Here is an 18272-nt window from a genome sequence, read left to right as displayed (position 1 = left end):
GGCCTGTTCCTGTGCTGTAGTGTTCTTTGTTCAGCTATGAAAGGCTGAGCAGGCTCAAGGGGTCAATTGGCCTACATGCTTTGATCTTCTTTATATCATGACCTCTCTAAACTCATCCTCTCAGCCACTCTCATTTTTTGACTCTTAAGTTGACAATGCAACTTGTTCATGGTCCTTACATACTGCTGTACACATGGGAGGCATAGTGGCACAGTGGTTAGCACTGTTGCCTCACAGCACCAGAGACCCGGCTTCAATTCCTGCCTCAGGCGACTGACTGTGGAGTTTGCACATTCTCCTCGTGTCTGCATGGGTTTCCTCTGGGTGCTCCGGTTTCCTCCCATAGTCCAAAAACATGCAGGCTAGGTGAATTGGCCATGCTAAATTGCCCGTAGTGTTAGATGAAGGGGTGAAATGTAGGGGAATGGATGTGGGTGGATTGCGCTTCAGCGGGTCAGTGTGGACTTGTTGGGCCGAAGGGCCTGTTTCCATACCAAGTAATCTAAGCTAATCTAAACCATCTGGCTCTAAAAGAAACCCTCTGTTTCATGAAGAATTACACTTCAAATCTTTTGCCCCTTCCTTCACCTGGGTCCAACTCTGACCTTGCTATTCTCTTGCTTGAACACGGTTCCTCCATTTCTGGGGATAATCTGGCCACCAATATCCCTGTGCAAAAAAAAGTGAGGACTGCAGATGCTGGAAACTAGAGTAGAGATCAGTGTGGTGGTGGAAAAGCACAGCAGGTCAAGGTGGGATAAAGGGCTTTTACCCAAAACATCAATTTTCTTGCTCGTTGGATGCTGCCTGACCTGCACCACTGATCCCACCAATATCCCTTATAAACCCACTGACTCCCACAATTAGTGGGCGGCACGGTGGCAGTGGTTGGCACTGCTGCCTCACAGCGCCCGAGACCCAGGTTCAATTCCCGACTCAGGCGACTGACTGTGTGGAGTTTGCACGTTCTCCCCGTGCCTGCGTGGGTTTCCTCCGGGTGCTCCGGTTTCCTCCCACAGTCCATAGATGTGCGGGTCAGGTGAATTGGTCAAGCTAAATTGCCCGTAGTGTTAGGTAAGGGGTAAATGTAGGGGTATGGGTGGGTTGCACTGTGGCGGGTCAGAAGGGACTGTTTCCACACTAAGTAATCTAATCTAATTATCCTAACTGCAAAGGGAGAAAGGGATAAGGGAATTTGTGTGTTCCATTTCATTCATCCAGTTAATCTGTCACTTGTTTCCATGATGCCATCTTCCATGGAAGGGGGGTGGGGGGAGAAAAAAAAAGTGCTGGGGGAGATCGGGGGGGGGGGGGCGTGGCGGAGGAGAAGGGAGGGAGAGAGGGGAGGTGCATATCCACCATTTTAGCCAGAAGATTCCCTGCTGTAGTTCACAAGGCCCTCAGCCATTGCTGACCATGTTGTGCACTTCTGCCATCAACCCTTCCATTCCACATTGATAATAGGGGCCTGCTTTAAACCCACAAGTGACTGCAAAGTACTATAAGCCATCAGTTTTACCATCTCCCTCATCCTTCTTGTCAATATTCCTGAGGGTCTGATTCTCACCAACAACTTCTCGCCCCCAATATTTGCCCATGTACCTCCTCCCAATTTACCTGCAATTCATTTAGATTTCATCTATCATATCCCTTGTATACAACATGGTCTCCTCTACATTGGGGAGATGAAATGCAGACCCGACAATGACTTTACCTAACACTCCCACTCTGGAAACATGACTGAGCTTCTAGTTTGTTTGCACGAGAACATTAGTCTCAGGCCAGATACAGTACTCCAGCAAAGCTCAACCCATGCTGCAGGAACATCTCATTTTACCCCAGCTACATTACAGCCTTCAGGGCTCAAGATTAAGCTTATCAAGCACGAATACCTGTGTTCATCACCCACACCCCAGATGCAGTCCTGTATTAATTGCTCCTAGCATAACCAACCTTTTTCAACTACACAGCTTTGCTGACATTTAGTCAGCATTAACTTCTTCCTAGCCTACTATCAGTAATCTCAGTCTATTTTCCTTCTTTTCTTTGGACATCATTTCTACGTAAGTATCTCACTCCTTCACCACATCCACCCCACCCTCCCTTCCCCATCAATTTAAGCACCAACTTCTCTCAGCTGCTTTTATTTCTGATAAAGAGTCACTGGACTTTAAACATTAACATAATTTTTCACTCCACAGATGCTGCCAGACCTGCTGAGTTTCTCTAGCACTTTGCCTTTCACATCTCCAGCATCCACAAGTTTTGCTTTAATTGTAAGGCAACAACAGATTCAAAAAGTATGTCCACCATTCTTTCAACTGCAATGCTATTATCCCTTCAAAAATATTTTTAAACCTGTCACAACAAAGTGACCCCGGTCATCACAAATGGCAACATTTTAAAATGGAGAGAGTGAAGACTGCAGATGCTGGAGATCAGAGTAGAGTGTGTAGTACTAGAAAAGCACAGCAGGTTCATGCAGTGTCCGAGGAATAGGAGAATAGACTTTTCGCCTGCCTGAAATGTCTATTCTCTGCTCCTCAGATACTGCATGACCGGGTGTGCTTTTCCAGCACCACACACTCTCTACCCAAAATGGAACAGTGTTTGGTACAACCTATTTATAGCCCTTAATCACCTTCACTGTGACTTGAAGTTGTTGCCCTATGTTGGGAATTCATATGTTCATTAAACATGCAAAACACTGGTTAAGGTGGAAGTTTTTCAATACTTTCTGGATTGAAAAGCACTTACTAGATGGTGTCCTAGAAATAAAATCAACAGTTTAATTTACAATAGAGATTACCTGCTGCTGAAAGACAGTTAAGTGACTTTGGAGAAAGATTTTAGAGAATAAGAGCTAGGGTTTATTGTTCTTTATTATTGGTAAAATCTAGCTTTGAAAAGACAATGAAAAAAAACAGTTGCAAGCATTTCTGGACTAGTTTGGTTTTACAGTTCAAAATAGTCAATTTTAAAAAAAGGGGAGGGGGGAGAAAAGTGGGCTTGTAGCAAACGCAAATCTCTCTCCTCAAAATTCTCTCTTGGTATAAGTATTGTAGTAACCTGTTAGAGAGATTCCATATCTCAATATATTGACTATCCTAAAGAAACTACATAGATGAATCATGATCACTTTCCAAGGACTTGGAACTAGTTTGATTTCCATCCAGACCAGAATTTCATTTGCAAGGCCTTTCATCAGTCTATGACTTTCAGCAAATCAATTTCATCAAAAGGAAACCCAGTAGAACACAAGTCATTGCATTGGTTTGTGGACTTTTATAAAGAAAGACATTTTTCCCAATTTGCCCTATTTTCAAGAAAAGGCATTACTTTTATGGTGACTGTTGCCTTTTTAAATTGAATGTAGTGTATGTCTATATTTACAATTAAGGGGTTTTAATTTAAAATCACAGATCATAACTTAGATACTAACCTGTGTCTGCCATTTGTTTTAAGAACAAGATTGTGTTGTAATAAATTTATTATTTTGTGTGTAAAGAAGTCTGGTGAGTGTCTCTTATTCTGGACATTTCAGTGACTGAATCAATATACAGTAATGGTTTGACTGGAGTAGTAGTGGGGATTTTGGTTTTAAAAATAAAGTATTCCTAAAGCACCTATTTTAGTTCCATTCTCACCTATCAAATTATGATCAGATCATTTTTAATCAAGTATTTTCTTCCTACTGCCACACCATATTATCTCCAAGAGTCTCCCAAAAGTCTTTGGCATTCTTCTTCAATGTATATTTCATGACAAACACCAGGAACCTATACAGTATTCTATGGATATCCAACTCTATTAACATGCCAGTACCTCTTCCATGTCAAGTGATCCATAAAAACACAATCTTGATAAGCAGTTTTTTTTAAAAAAAACTAGAACCTGAAGTCTCTGGCACTGTCACAAACTCCATAGCTTTGCCACCTACACCATCCTCATTCAAAACGGTTTTAAACCGGAGTCATTTTTCCAATTGCACAACCACTTCAAAGACCAACTTCCACCTTCAGATTATTGTTTACTTACTTATGTAGAGAGGAACCGTGATTATCCAAATATCAACTCTCTGAAGGAGATAGAGGTCTCGACAAAAACATTACATCAAAGAAGTGTGATCAACACTGAGTGTCCTTTGTTTATAGTGATTAAAAGTGATACCAAGAACAGTCCTGGACTGATCGGAGTGCAGGCACAATCTACAAACTTACTAATGAGAGCATCCACATTTTCCTCTGATCATTTATAGATAGTAAACAGAGGACCTCTCTCCTCGGCGGAGCAGGTAATGGTTGTCTGGTGGTTTTTTTTAAAGTCGCGGTATAGTCCAGTTATTGTTTTTTTAATGGCTAAAATTTAGGTTATTTTTAAGCGCCTAGCGGACCCGGAAGCTGGTGTCGCGCTAGCTTACCTGGGAAGGTTTTTTCTTATAAAAAGCGCGCAGGTGAGGAACCCGAGGCACTACAGGGGTAGAGCCTCCCACCCGCCCTCCTCCTCTAACCTAATAATAAGACCCGTTGTGGTAATCAGGTAAGTGCTGCATTTTGCTTGTTTGTTTCTTTAGATCTAGTTTTAAAGTTTACCTTTTAGAGGGATGGCAGCGAAGGCAGTGCAATGTTCCTCTTGCAACATGTATGAGGTGAGGGAAGCCATTAGCGTCCCTGCTGATTACACTTGCAAGAAGTGCACCCATCTCCAGCTCCTCCAAGACCGTGTTAGGGAACTGGAGCTGGAGTTGGATGAACTGCGGATCATTCGGGAGGCAGAGGTGGTCATAGATCAGAGCTTTAGGGAAGTAGTTACTCCGAATGTTATAGAGAGATGGGTGACAGTGAGGGGGGAGTGGGAGGAAGCAGCCAGTGCAGAGACCCCCTGTGGTCATTCCCCTCAAGAACAAGTATACCGTTTTGGATACTTGTGGGGGGGGGGGGGGGGGGGGGGGGGGGGGGGGGGGGGATGACTTACCAGGGGTAAGCAATGAGTTTCAGGCCTCTGGCACGGAGCCTGGCCCCGTTGCTCAGAAGGGAAGGGTGGAGGAAGGTAGAGCGATAGTTATTGGGGACTCAATAGTGAGGGGCACAGAGGTGGTTTTGCAGGGGCGACAGACTCACGATTGGTATGTTGCCTCCCAGGTGCAAGGGTACGTGATGTCTCTGATCGTGTTTTCCGGGTCCTTAAGGGGGAGGGGGAGCAGCCCCTGATCGTGGTCCACGTTGGCACCAACATCATAGGTAGGAAGAGGGGTGAGGATGTCAGGCAGGCTTTCAGGGAGCTAGGTTGGAAGCTCAGAGCTAGAACGAACAGAGTTGTTGTCTCTGGTTTGTTACCCGTGCCACGTGATAGAGAGTCGAGGAATAGGGAAGAGAGAAAAACAGTTAAATGCGTGGCTACAGGGATGGGGCAGGAGGGAGGGATTCCGGTTTCTGACAACTGGGGTTCTTTCTGGGGAAGGTGGGACCTCTATAAACAGGATGGTCTCCACCTGAACCTGAGGGGCATCCTTGGCTAGTGCTCTTTGGGAGGGTTTAAACTAACTCTGCAGGGGCATGGGAACCTGGACCGTAGCTTTAGGGTGCAGGACCTTGAGTGTAGGGAGGTTAGGAACAAGGCATCGATCTCGAAGGAGGGTGCTTGTAAACAAGAAGGTGGCTTGAAGTGTGTATACTTCAATGCCAGAAGTATAAGAAATAAGGTAGGTGAACTTGCAGCGTGGGTTGGTACCTGGGACTTCGTTGTTGTGGCCATTACAGAGACGTGGGTAGAACAGGGACAGGAATGGCTGTTGCAGGTTCCAGGGTTTAAATGTTTTAGGGTCAGAGATGGGGGTAAAAAAGGGGGAGGTGTGGCATTGCTCATCAAGGATAGCATTACAGCGGCGGAAAGGACGATGGAGGAAGACTTGCCATCTGAGGTAGTTTGGGCTGAGGTTAGAAATAGGAAAGGTGAGGTCACCCTGTTAGGTGTTTTCTACAGGCCTCCTAATAGTCCGAGAGAAGTAGAGGAAAGTATTGCGAGGATGATTCAGGAGAAGAGTGAAAGTAGCAGGGTGGTTGTTATGGGGGACTTTAACTTCCCAGATATTGACTGGGAGATATAGCTAGAGTTCGTTAGATGGGTCGGTGTTTGTCCAATGTGTGCAGGAGGGGTTCCTGACACAATATGTAGACAGGCCAACAAGAGGTGAGGCTACACTGGATTTGGTTCTAGGTAATGAACCAGGCCAGGTGTTAGACTTGGAGGTAGGAGAGCACTTCGGGGACAGTGAGCACAACTCTGACTTTTACTGTAGTGATGGAGAGGGATAAGTGTGCACTGCAGGGCAAGAGTTATAGCTGGGGGCAGGGAAATGATGTGGTGAGGCATGACTTAGGATGCGTGGATTGGAAAAATAGGCTTCAAAAGGGTGAACACAAATGATATGTGGAGCTTGTTCAAGGAACAGCTAATGGGTGTCCTTGATAAGTATGTACCAGTCAGGCAGGGAGTAAAGGGTCTTGTGAGGGAGCCGTGGTTTAATAAGGAATTGGAATCCCTTGTGAAAGGGAAGAGGGCGGCCTATGTAAAGATGAGGCATGAAGGTTCAGTTGAGGCGATGGAGAGTTAAGATAGCCAGGAAAGATCCAAAGAGAGAGCTAAGAGCAGCGAGAAGGGGACATGAAAATCCTTAGTTGGTAGGATTAGGGAAAACCCAAAGGCTTTCTATAGGTATGTCAGGAATAAAAGGATGACTAGGGTAGGTATCGGTCCAGTCAAGGATAGTAGTGGGAAGTTGTGCGTGGAGGCGGAGGAGATTGGAGAGACACAATGAATACTTTTTGTCAGTATTCACTCAGGAACAAGACACGGTTGCTGATGTGAATATTGAGTCACAAGTGATTAGAATGGATGGCCTTGAGGTATGTAGGGAAGAGGTCTGGGGAATACTGGAAAGGATGAAAATAGATAAGTCCCTTGGGCCTGATGGCATTTATCCTAGGATCCTCTGGGAAGCTAGGGAGGAGATAACGGAGCCATTGGCCTTGATTTTTATGTCGTCGTTGTCTACAGGAATAGTGCCAGAAGACTGGAGGATAGTGAATGTGGTCCCCTTGTTCAAGAAGGGGAGTAGGGAGAGCCCTAGTAACTATATGCCAGTGAGTCTCACTTCTGTTGTGGGCAAAGTCTTAGAGAGAATTGTAAGGGATAGGATTTATGAACATCTGGATAGGAATAATGTGATCAAGGATAGTCAGCATGGTTTTGTGAAGGGCAGGTCGTGCCTCACAAACCTTATTGAGTTCTTTGAGAAGGTGACCAAGGAAGTGGACGAGGGTAAAGCAGTAGATGTGGTGTATATGGATTTTAGCAAGGCGTTCGATAAGGTACCCCATGGCAGGCTAATGCAAAAACTACAGAGGTATGGCATTAAGGGTGCATTACAGGTTTGGATTAGGAATTGGCTGGCTGGAAGGAGACAGGGTAGTAATTGATGGTATAGGTTCATCTTGGAGTGCAGTTACTAGCGGTGTTCCACAAGGATCTGTTTTGGGACCATTGCTGTTTGTCATTTTTATAAATGACCTGGAGGAGGGGCTTGAAGGCTGGGTGAGCAAATTTGCTGATGACTTGAAAGTCGGTGGAGTTGTGGACAGCGAAGAAGGATGTGGCAGGTTACAGCGGGATATAGATAAGTTGCAGAGCTGGGCAGAAAGGTGGCAAATGGAGTTCAATGTAGCTAAGTGTGAAGTCATTCATTTTGGTAGTAGTAACAAGATGGATTACTGGGCTAATGGCAGGCTACTTGGTAGTGTGGATGAGCAGAGGGATCTTGGTGTCCATGTACACAGATCTCTGAAAGTTGCCACCCAGGTAAATAGTGCTGTGAAGGCGGCATATGGTGTACTGGGCTTTATTGGTAGAGGAATTGAGTTCCGGAGCCCTGAGGTCATATTGCAGTTGTATAAGACTCTGGTGCGGCCTCATCTGGAGTATTGTGTGCAGTTTTGGTCGCCATACTATAGGAAGGATGTGGAGGCATTGGAACGAGTGCAGAGGAGGTTTACTAGGATGTTGCCTGGCATGGTAGGAAGATCGTATGAGGAAAGACTGAGGCACTTGGGGCTGTTCTCATTGGAGAAATGAAGGTTTAGGGGAGATTTGATAGAGGTGTACAAGATGATTAGGGGTTTAGATAGGGTTGACAGTGATAACCTTTTTCCCCATATGGAGTCAGCTGTTACTAGGGGACACAGCTTTAAATTAAGGGGGGGTTGGTATAGGACAGATGTTGGGGGTAGATTCTTTACTCAGTGGGTTGTGAGTTCATGGAATGCCCTGCCAGTAGCTGTGGTGGACTCTCCCTCTTTATGGTCATTTAAGTGGGCATTGGATAAGCATATGGAGGTTATAGGGCTAGTGTAGGTTAGGTAGGCTTCGGTCGGTGCAACATCGAGGGCCGAAGGGCGTGTACGGCGCTGTATTTTTCTATGTTCTATATTCTATGACCTACGACTGATCCCAGATGGAACTCCTGCCCTCTATCTCTCGTTCCACAGTTTCCCTGGAGTTCTCCCCAGATAAATCTCTAACCTGTCAAAAAGTTATAGTAAAAAGAGGTGCCTGTGTGGCATTTAGAGACTACCCCCCTCCCCCGCCTCCCCCACCAACCCCCTCCCTCCGCACCTAAAAGACAGTGGCAGCAACAGTCTTGTTGCTGGAGTCCAGTCCAGCTGCTCCAAGATACGGGACAGGGTGGGGGCAGATGAGGTGGTGAGGGCTCACGCATGCTATGCGCTGCAGGTCTGGATGGGGAGCAGACTTAATAGAAAACTGAGCCTCAGAGGAAAGGCATTGAGTCGATTAACCAAATAGTCAGTTATCCAAATGAAATATTGCCCATCTCATTCAGATAATCAAAGGTTCCTCTGAAACATTCATCTAAACAAAATTCTCACTTGCAGGGTTAAAGATCCCATCTGTGAAGATATCCTGGTCAATTGGGCATTTTTCCTAATGACTCAAATTTTAAATTCCAATTATTATGCATAAACCTTCACCTTCTTCAAAACTTGCCAAATCTGAAACATGGACACAAATGACAGATAGAGTTTAATCCAGACAAATGCGAGTTGATACATTGTAGAGGATCAAATTTAGCTATGAAGTATAGAGTAAATGATAGAACCCTCTGGAACATTAGCATGCAGGTTCACAGTTCCATAAAAAGAAAGTGGCAAAACAGGCAACCAAAATGATTAAGACAACATATGGCATGCTTGTCTTCATCAGCCAAAGCATGGAATACAAGAGTTGACAATCTGTTTTTAGATCCATTTGGAGTAATGTGTGCAGTTTTGGTCACCAAACCATCAGAAGGATCTGGAACCTTTGGAGAGAAGCTTCATCAGAATGTTGCCTGGTCTGGAGGGCATTGGATATGAGGAAAGGTTAAAATTACTAGGATTGTTTCCACTGGAAAGATGGTAGCTGAGGGGAGACTTGATCGAGGTCTACAAAATTATGAGATGCATAAGGATAGAAAAGGTCTCCCAGGGCCAGATGGCATATACCCAAGGTTATTACAGGAAGCGAGGGAAGATATTGCTTCACCTTTGTATTCTCACTGTCCACTGGAGTAGTATCAGATGACTGAAGTGTAGCAAATATTATTCCCTTATTCAAGAAAAAAAAAATTGGAATTATCCTGGAAATTACAGACCAGTCTTAAGTCGGTAGCAGGCAAATTATTGGAGAGTATTCCGAGACAGGATTTAGGATTACTGGGAAAACCATAGTTTGATTAGAAATAGTCAGCATGGCTCTGAGGGGCATGAAGGGCCTCACAAGCCCTTGTGACAAAACACTGATGAAGGTAGAGCAGTGGATATGGTGTACATTGATTTTAGCAAGGGGTTTGAGAAGGTTCCCCATGGTAGGTTCATTCAGAAAGTAAAGAGGCATGGGGTACAGGGAAAGTTGGCTGATTGGATACAGAATTGGCTGGCCCATAGAAAACAGAGGGTGTGTTAGTAAGTGGAAAGAAACCAGAGCTCAGTGACCAGTGGTGTTCTGCAGGGGATCTATTGTAGAACAACTGCTCTGAGAATTTTATAAATGACTCGAATGAATAAGTGGAAGGTTAGGTTAGTAAAGTTTGCCAGTCTTGGGAGGAGTTATAGATAGTGTGGAAGGCTATTGTAGATTGCAATGAGACATTTACAGGATGTAGAGCTGGGCTGAGAAATGGCAGAAGGAATTCTATGTGGAAACAAGTGATTCATTTTGGATGGTTGAATTGGAATGCAGAGTACAAGGTTAAAGGCACGGTTCTTGGCAGTGTGGAGGAACAAAGGGATTTTGGGTTCAGTATCCACAGAAGTTACCACCTACGTTGATAAGGTTGTTAAGAAGGCATACAGAATGTTGGTTTTCATTAGTAGAGGAATTAAGTTTAAGACCCATGAGGTTATGCTGCAGCTCTATAGCCCACACTTAGAATATTGTGTTCAGTTCTGATCACATCATAGGAAGGACGTGGAAGGTTTAGAGAGGGTGCAGTGGAGATTTATCAGGATGCTGCCTAGACTGGAGAGCATGTCTTATGGTTGAAGAAGTTTGGACTTTTTTCATTGGCGCAAAAGGAGGATGAGAAGTGACTTGATAGAGGTGTACAATATGATGAGAAGCATAGAGTGAATAGACAGACTTTTTCCTAATGTAGAAATGACTATCACAAGGGGATATCATTTTAAGGTGATTGCAGGAAGGTCGAGGAGAGATTTCAGAGGTAGGTTCTTTACAGTGGATAGGTGAAATGCACTGCCAGCTGTGGTAGTAGAATCTTATACATTACGGACATTTAAGAGACTCGGATAGGCAGATGGATGACAGTAAATTAAGAGAGTATGTCTGTTAGTTTAATCTTAGAGTAGGATAAAAGGTCAACACAACATTGAGGGCCGAAGGGCCTGTACTGTTACATATTCATAGATAGGGAGGCTTTTTCCCAGGTTGAAGTTTCAATTACAAGGAAGCACAGGTTCAAAGTGAGAGGGGAAAATGTTCAAGGGAGACGTGTAAGGGATATTTCTCCTGCAGGCAGTGGTAGGAGCTGAGAGAACACTGCCAAAAAAGAGGTGGTGAAAGTAGGCATGTTGGCGAGTTAAAACAGCATCTGGATGGAGTCATGAATGGGGAAGCAAGAGAGGATAGAACGTTACAGCACAGTATTGGCCCTTCAATCCTCAAGTGGTGCCGAACTGTAGAACCAGTCTGAAGCCTATCTATTCTACACTAACCCATTTTCATCCATATTTATTCCATGACCATTTAAATGCCCTTAAAATGTTGGCTAGTCTACTGTTGCAGGCAGTGCATTCCACGACCCTATTACTCTGAAGAAATACCTCCAATTCCTGTCATATATCTATCACCCTCAAATTTATAGCTATGTCCCCTCATGTTATCCATCACGAGTTAAAAAGCTCCCACTGTCCACCCTATCTAACCCTTTGATTATACATGTCTCAATTAAGTCACCTCTCAATCATCTTCTCTCCAATGAAAACACAGTCTGGTCCATCAGCCTTTCCCCATAAGGGCTTACCTCCATACCAGACTACATCCAAGTCTCTCCACATCCTTCCTATAATGTGGTGACCAGAACTGTACTCCAAGTGTGGTCGCACTAGAGTTTTATACATGATCTAGTGATTCAAATTCCATCCCTCTACCAATAAAAGCCCATACACAGTATGTCTTAACAACCCTATCAACCTGGGTGGCAACTTTCAGGGATTTATATACATTGACACAGATCTCTGGTCACCTACACTACCAAGAATCTTATTAGCCCAGTACTCAGCTTTCCTGTTGCTCCTTCCAAAGTGAATCACATCACTTTTCCACATTAAACTCCATTTGCCATCTCACAGCCCAGCTCTGCAACTGATCGGTGTCCCTTGTAACCTGTAACATCCTTTCACACAATCCACAACTCCACTGACTTCAGTGTCTTCCACAAACTTACCAACCCATCCTTCTATGCCCTCATCCAGGTAGTTTATAAAAATGACAACTAGCAGTGGGTACAAAACAGATCCTTGCAGTACACCAATAACTGAACTGCAGGATAAATATTTCCCATCAACCACCAGCTTTTGTCTTCTTTTAGCTAGCCAATGTCTGATCAAAACTACTAAAAATCACCCTCAATCCCATGCCTCCGTATTTTGTGCAATAGCCTACTGCAGGGAACCTTATCAAACATCTTACTGAAATCCACATACACGACACCAACTACTTTACCCTCATCCACCTGTTTGGTCACACTCTAAAAGAACTCAATAAAGGCTTGAGGTGTGACATACCCTTCACAAAGCCATGTTGATGATCCCTGATCAACTTATTCCTTTCTAGATGATTATAAATCCTATCTATATCTTAGAACCTTTTCCAACACTTTACCCACAACCGAAGTAAGGCTCACTGGTTTTTAATTACTCCTTATGCACTTCAATCCCATCTTGTCTAGTAGCCTGTATCTCAGTATCCTCCTCGGCAAGGTTGTCTTTTTCTAGTGAATACTGATGAAAGCTATTCATTTAGCGCTTCCCCCATCTCCTGACTCCACATGCAATTTCCCACGACTATGCTGGATTGACTGGAGTTAAGATTAGGGCCATTCTTTTATTCCTGATATACCTATAGAAATCTTTAGGGTTTTCCTTGCTTCTGCCAACAAATTCTCATGTGCCCTCCTTGCTCTTCTTAGCACTCTCTTTTAGGTATTTCCTGATTAACTTGTAACTCTCAAGCTCCCTAACTGACCCTTCATGTCTCATTCTAACCTAAGATTTGTTTTTCCTCTTGACAAGAGATTCAACTTCTTTAGTGAATCATGGCTTCCTCATTCAACCACTTCCTCCCTGCCTGACATGTACATACTCAAAGGGCATGTAGTAGCTGTGTGGATATGGACTAAAGGAGGACAGAAGCTTCGTATTTTTGTTTAGTTGGGACACTATGATCAGCACAGGATTGGATGGCTGAAACGCCTGTTCTTTTGCTGTACTAGTTTTTATTCTCTCTACAGCATCAATGCAGCCATCACACACACACACACCTGACCATGCTAAAGAAGCTCACAAAATTCATCTTATTATGCATGAAAAGTTCCCAAACCAAGCCCTTCAAAAATACTGACTACTTCAAATATTAGTGAATGTTAAAAAAAAACTGACCTCTTTCTCTGGTATGAAAGCAGTTGGCCTAGTTGTTACAGGCTGAGGGACCCTCACTTCTTTCTGCTAGTGAAAAAAATGTAACTGTTTAGAGTCATTGCTGAAATAGTTTAAAAATTGAGATTGCTACACATAATAGAAACTATTGCTCTGTACTCATGAAAGCAAACATTTCTTGTGACCACAATTTCTTACCTAAATTGACTAGTTTCAGAAAACAGAATAATGTACTGACACAAGTGAAAAGATTTTTTTTAGAGGGTCAGGAGATTCAGAAGGGTTTGGGAAAAACACCATCACTCAGTGGGTGTTGTTAATCTGGACTGCACTATCTGGGAAATGCATAGAGGATGAGCACTTCAAAACACCATAAAATGCAAGGATATAGGACAAGTGCAGGAAATTAGGATTAGTGCAGCTTTAGTGGTTATGTCAAGTCAGTGCAGAGTCAATTGAGCAAAGGGCCTTTTCTGCACCATATAAATCTGATTGCTGTCAAGATTCTGCCATCCACATCATATTCTTTACAATACCTTACTAATCCATCACCTTGGTTTTCAGGTCTCAAGAATGCCATTTCTACATTCATCCACTTATTTTGTGCATTAAAAAGTTACTACACATTGCAAATTTCATTATCCACTAATCAATTTATAGCACATTGTATTTTCTCTGTTTCCAACAATTTCTTCAGTGCTTCAAGTACCTAATAAATTAGGTTGTTAACTGTTGGTTAACATAATTCAACTGTGGCGGCAGCAGCAGCAGCAGCAGCAGCAGCAGCAGCAGCAGCAGCAGCAGCAGCAGCAATCAGTTCAAGGGTTGGTGGTTTCTCTGGATGAGAAGGCATTTGATCAGGTAACAAATGACTTTTAAAATATATACCCTGGAGTGGTTTGGCCTGGGTGAAGTGCTTACTGGTGTTGGGCAAGGGTGGGCTGGGCTGGGGGGGGGGGGGGGGGGGGGGGGAGAGAGGAGGAAAGAGGAGAAGGGAAAACAGGCCCTTTACAGTGATCCTCTGGTGGTGGTTCCCACTAATGGTATAAAGTCTGATAATTTTAACATTGATAGGGGTAGTCAGCAAGGTTGTTCCCATTTCCCATTCACCTTTGCTTTTCACTTTGGTGATTGAGCTGTTGGCAGAGGCCATGCATAGGGACCCTAATATAGTTGCCCCAAAAACATTGGGTACAAGTTACAGAAGATTACATTATATTCTGATTTTCTTCTAACCTGGCAGTTTCAGTGCCCTATTTGATACAATGTATATTCATTCATTGGCTCTTCCTCTGGTTAGAAGATTGATTTTTCAAAAGTTGGAGGCTATGCCTATTGGGGTGGGGTGGGGTGGGATGTGGGGGCGGGGGCTTCAGGGAATACCCGATTTTGAAGGTGGATTCTCCTTTAAGTGGGCATAGGAAGTGCGCGTGTACGCGGGGGGGGGGGGGGGGGGGGGGGGTCACTTCCAATATCATGGTTGGTCATGTTGCTCTTATCAAAATGAATGGTCTTCCTCACTTATTGCACCCTTTACAGATGCTCCTTTTGCTTTTTCCTAGGCATACATTTCACAAATTGAATGGTTTGTATAATTCTTATATTTGGCACAATAAATGGCCCCTTATTTGTTTAGATTAGACATTGGATTCCCTGCAGTATGGAAACAGGCCCTTCAGCCCAGCACGAATAAGAGGGCGGGCAAGGGCACGAACAAGAGGGCACACGAACACTGAAGAATCCCACAGTCTACTTTTATTACCTTTACCCAGCCATAAGCTGCCAGAGATTGTGTTAGAGGCCAGCACAATTACCACATTTTAAATAAATCTGTGGCTATATGAATACGAAGGAAGGGTTTACAGGGATATGGTTCAAGTGCTGGTAAACAGAACTAGACTAATTTACGATACCATGCTATACATCTATGACTCCAAACCATTAAGAGTGAAACGGTTGGCCAAATCTTCTGCATGGTTTTGCTCAAAAATCATGAAATCTTCCAGTCCATGCAATCTAAGATGTGACAAACCTCAAAGCTTAGACTGACCAACGTCAGAAAGTGGCCAACTTTTAACACCACCTTCTTACCTCCAATACCAAAACCCCCTAACGTCTGGTGGGCGAGGTATCATGAGTCAGGAGTTTAACTGAATCAGTTATTTAGAGCTTGCATTAACAAGGTCAAAAAGGAAATTGGGTATTTTATGTAGCACAAGGGATCAATAACTTTTTTACCATGCACGTGGAATGGAGATCCAAGGGTAGGAAATTCCCATGAAATTTTGCAGAAGGTACTACCTCCATGTAAATATTCTTTAATCCTGTTACTAAACATCCAGCAACTGGCCTTCGTATTTACACATGGCAGTAATCTGCCAACCCTTTAGCAAGGATTCCAGCTACCGCTGGGGAAAAGCGAAAAAGGAGAAAGTGAACACAGCTGGCACAACAATAAATCAGAACTACTAACATGAAAATCTCATGACAGCCATTAGCAGTGGGGCAATGCAGAAAGTTTTGCCTCTATTCAAACCCCTAAACCTTATGGGAGGCCTCATGCTAGACAAGCTGGTGGCGTCATCAATTAACCTCCATACTCAAACCAGAGAATGATCAGATTTGTGGTGCTCTTGTATACCATCAGCTGATAATTCTTCATAACTTTTTATTTTTAAAAGTACCTGCTAAATATGGATAAGTCTTTCAGACTTTGACGCTCACTGTGGGCTTTCAAAAGGCTCTCAGAACAGGAAAAAACTTCAGCAGACAAGGCTTGATGTCTGAAGGAATTACCAAAGTAGTATGGAGTGGAGGGAACCAGAGACAACTTCTCAGAGAGCTGAAATCTAGAGAAGGCAGCCACCACCATTAACTGGATGTCCCCACTGAGGGAGGAAAACATGATGGAAGTCCATATTATTCATCTAAAAAGGATAACCTCTGTTTTTTGGGGTGTCACAATGATACAGTATTATGCTTGAAAGTGAAAGCTAGCTTTTAGCTCCAACTCAAAAAACAATTGGCTACCAATAACATCTTCTGATGTACTACGGAACTGGAGTCCAAGTCTCATAACATTTTGGAACCTAAAAAAGGGCAATTTTCAACTGCTAATAAAAATGGTCAATAGCAAGAAGTTTTTAAAACTGGACACATGATCAGTGTCACCATCCTTTCAGTAGAAACCAGAGAGAGTTGCTCTAGCCAAGTCTGGCCAGGGAGATAGTTGCCATTTTTCTTTACAAGACAAAAGCACTAAAATCCTTTTGTTATTTAAAAATCAGATCTCCTGATTATATATTCCATTGAAAATGCATAAACATCAGTGTAGAAGTTCCTCAGGAAAGCATTTGAACAGACTTGCATCTGCAAGGTTGATCAGCTAAAACAGGAACACAGCCCAAAACAACTTCAAGAAAGAATTTCCAAAGCATTAACTAGACTAAATTGCAAAGAGCTTTCCATATCACCCCAAGACCAACTTGCATGCCAATCCAATCAATCAATCATTCATTCATTCAGTTTAATTCAAGAAAAGGTTCCTTCTTTTTAAAAAAAAGAGAACAAGGAGCTTAAAGCCATGCTAAACCAAGGGGTCATCCAATCCACTTCTTGGTGCTCCGGCAAATGAACCTAAAGCTAATCCCAACAGTTACTTGATGTTCATGCAGACAACTATGCAGTGAATCAAGGTATGATATGACAAATTCACTCCTTGGTCTCTTCCAAGAAGATAGAAAAGCTCGGTCCTTCTAAAATTAGATGCAAATAATAGTTTTTGATAGCGCCAACTAGATGACAAAAATCAAGACAGCCAACTTTGTTCCTCTCTTTGGATACATTATAGACAATTTAAAGACAATTTGCGATTTCTTCAAAACTTCCAAACACATCAATTGATTTCCTGGAGGGCCTTTATGTAGCCATATGCCACACAGGTAATATTTACATTCTTGACTCTACCGTGGTGATTTACAACTTATAGAACTCACCTCACCTAGAAGACTACCATCAACTTCCTGGTTCACACTGTCAACAGCTCTGGAGTTGCGGTAGATCCTCAAGAAGTGACAAAATCAATAAATTTTGTTTTTTCTTCCAGTGAAATCCAGCCACTTATGGGCATAGTTAGCAAGTTGCTTAAAAATGTGTTGCTGGAAAAGCACAACAGGTCAGGCAGCATTTTTCAGGAATGCCCAAAACATCAAGTCTCCTGTTCATTTGATGCTGCCTGACCTGTTGCGCTTTTCCAGCGACACCTTTAAGCTCTGATCTCCAGCATCTGCAGTCCTCACTTTCTCCATGGTTAGCAAGTTGTTCCTTTCCAACTGCACATCACAAAAAAAACTTAACAGCAACTGCTGAAACATGACTAGGCTTGACATTGGGATGGTCTGTATTGGGCCACCCAGCATTGACCTGCATCTTACCAATATTTTTGATCTGCCAGGAAAAGCCTTTACACAATGATACAAACCCCTTTGAAGCTCTTAAATGGACATAAGGTAATGAACACCAGCTTTCAATTGTCCTGTGTTGTTTCCAAAGTCAGGTATAAGAAAAATTGCTACAGTTCAGAGATATCACTGTGGTGACCCAGATATATCTGTTTCATGATCATCTTTTAGGGAAAGAAATCAGTCTTCCTTACCTAGTTTGGCCTACATGCAACCCCAAACCACAATGTGACTAACTATTAAAAGGCTTCTAAAATGATCTTGCAAGCTGCTTGATTATATAAAAGCTACAAAAGACTCTTTAAAAAAAGTGGAATGAAACTGGATGGCCCTTCATCCCAGGAAACAATAGTGATCAATTCAGTCACATGGTCTCTGCAAAGTCCTCCATACTAACATCTGGGAGCTAACACCAAAAATTGAGTCAACTGCCTCGCTGACTAGTCAAGCAACAACTGAATAGTCACATTAAGAATCATATTTCACACCACAATTACCATTTTCAGTGCTGGTTACATTTTGACCCACTAGCAGGGCAGAGGCAAACATGGCTGCTGTTGTTTTACTTTTAAAGGGAGTTACCTTG

The 18272-nt window shown here is 43.2% G+C and overlaps 1 protein-coding gene across 6 annotated transcripts in view; it reads right to left on the bottom strand.

Moving 5' to 3' along the window:
- LOC132816694 (sestrin-3-like) overlaps nucleotides 1-18272 on the bottom strand; it is a 163660-nt gene that overhangs the window by 104440 nt on the left and 40948 nt on the right. For 2 of the 6 annotated variants that reach the window (XM_060826570.1, XM_060826576.1), the window contains exon 2: nucleotides 13230-13295. The exons of 1 other annotated variant lie outside the window; for it this stretch is intronic. In XM_060826570.1, coding sequence (XP_060682553.1) covers nucleotides 13230-13295 — 66 coding nt within the window. Of the gene's footprint in view, nucleotides 1-13229; nucleotides 13297-18272 lie in introns of those variants that run through there. 3 more of the 6 variants (XM_060826573.1, XM_060826574.1, XM_060826571.1) reach the window with 2 other exon arrangements.

This window comes from Hemiscyllium ocellatum, chromosome 6 (genome assembly GCF_020745735.1).
Source record: "Hemiscyllium ocellatum isolate sHemOce1 chromosome 6, sHemOce1.pat.X.cur, whole genome shotgun sequence".
NCBI classification, from domain to species: Eukaryota; Metazoa; Chordata; class Chondrichthyes; order Orectolobiformes; family Hemiscylliidae; genus Hemiscyllium; species Hemiscyllium ocellatum.
The sequence above is the reverse complement of the archived record's forward strand: the minus strand, read 5'-3'. Positions and strand labels throughout refer to the sequence as shown.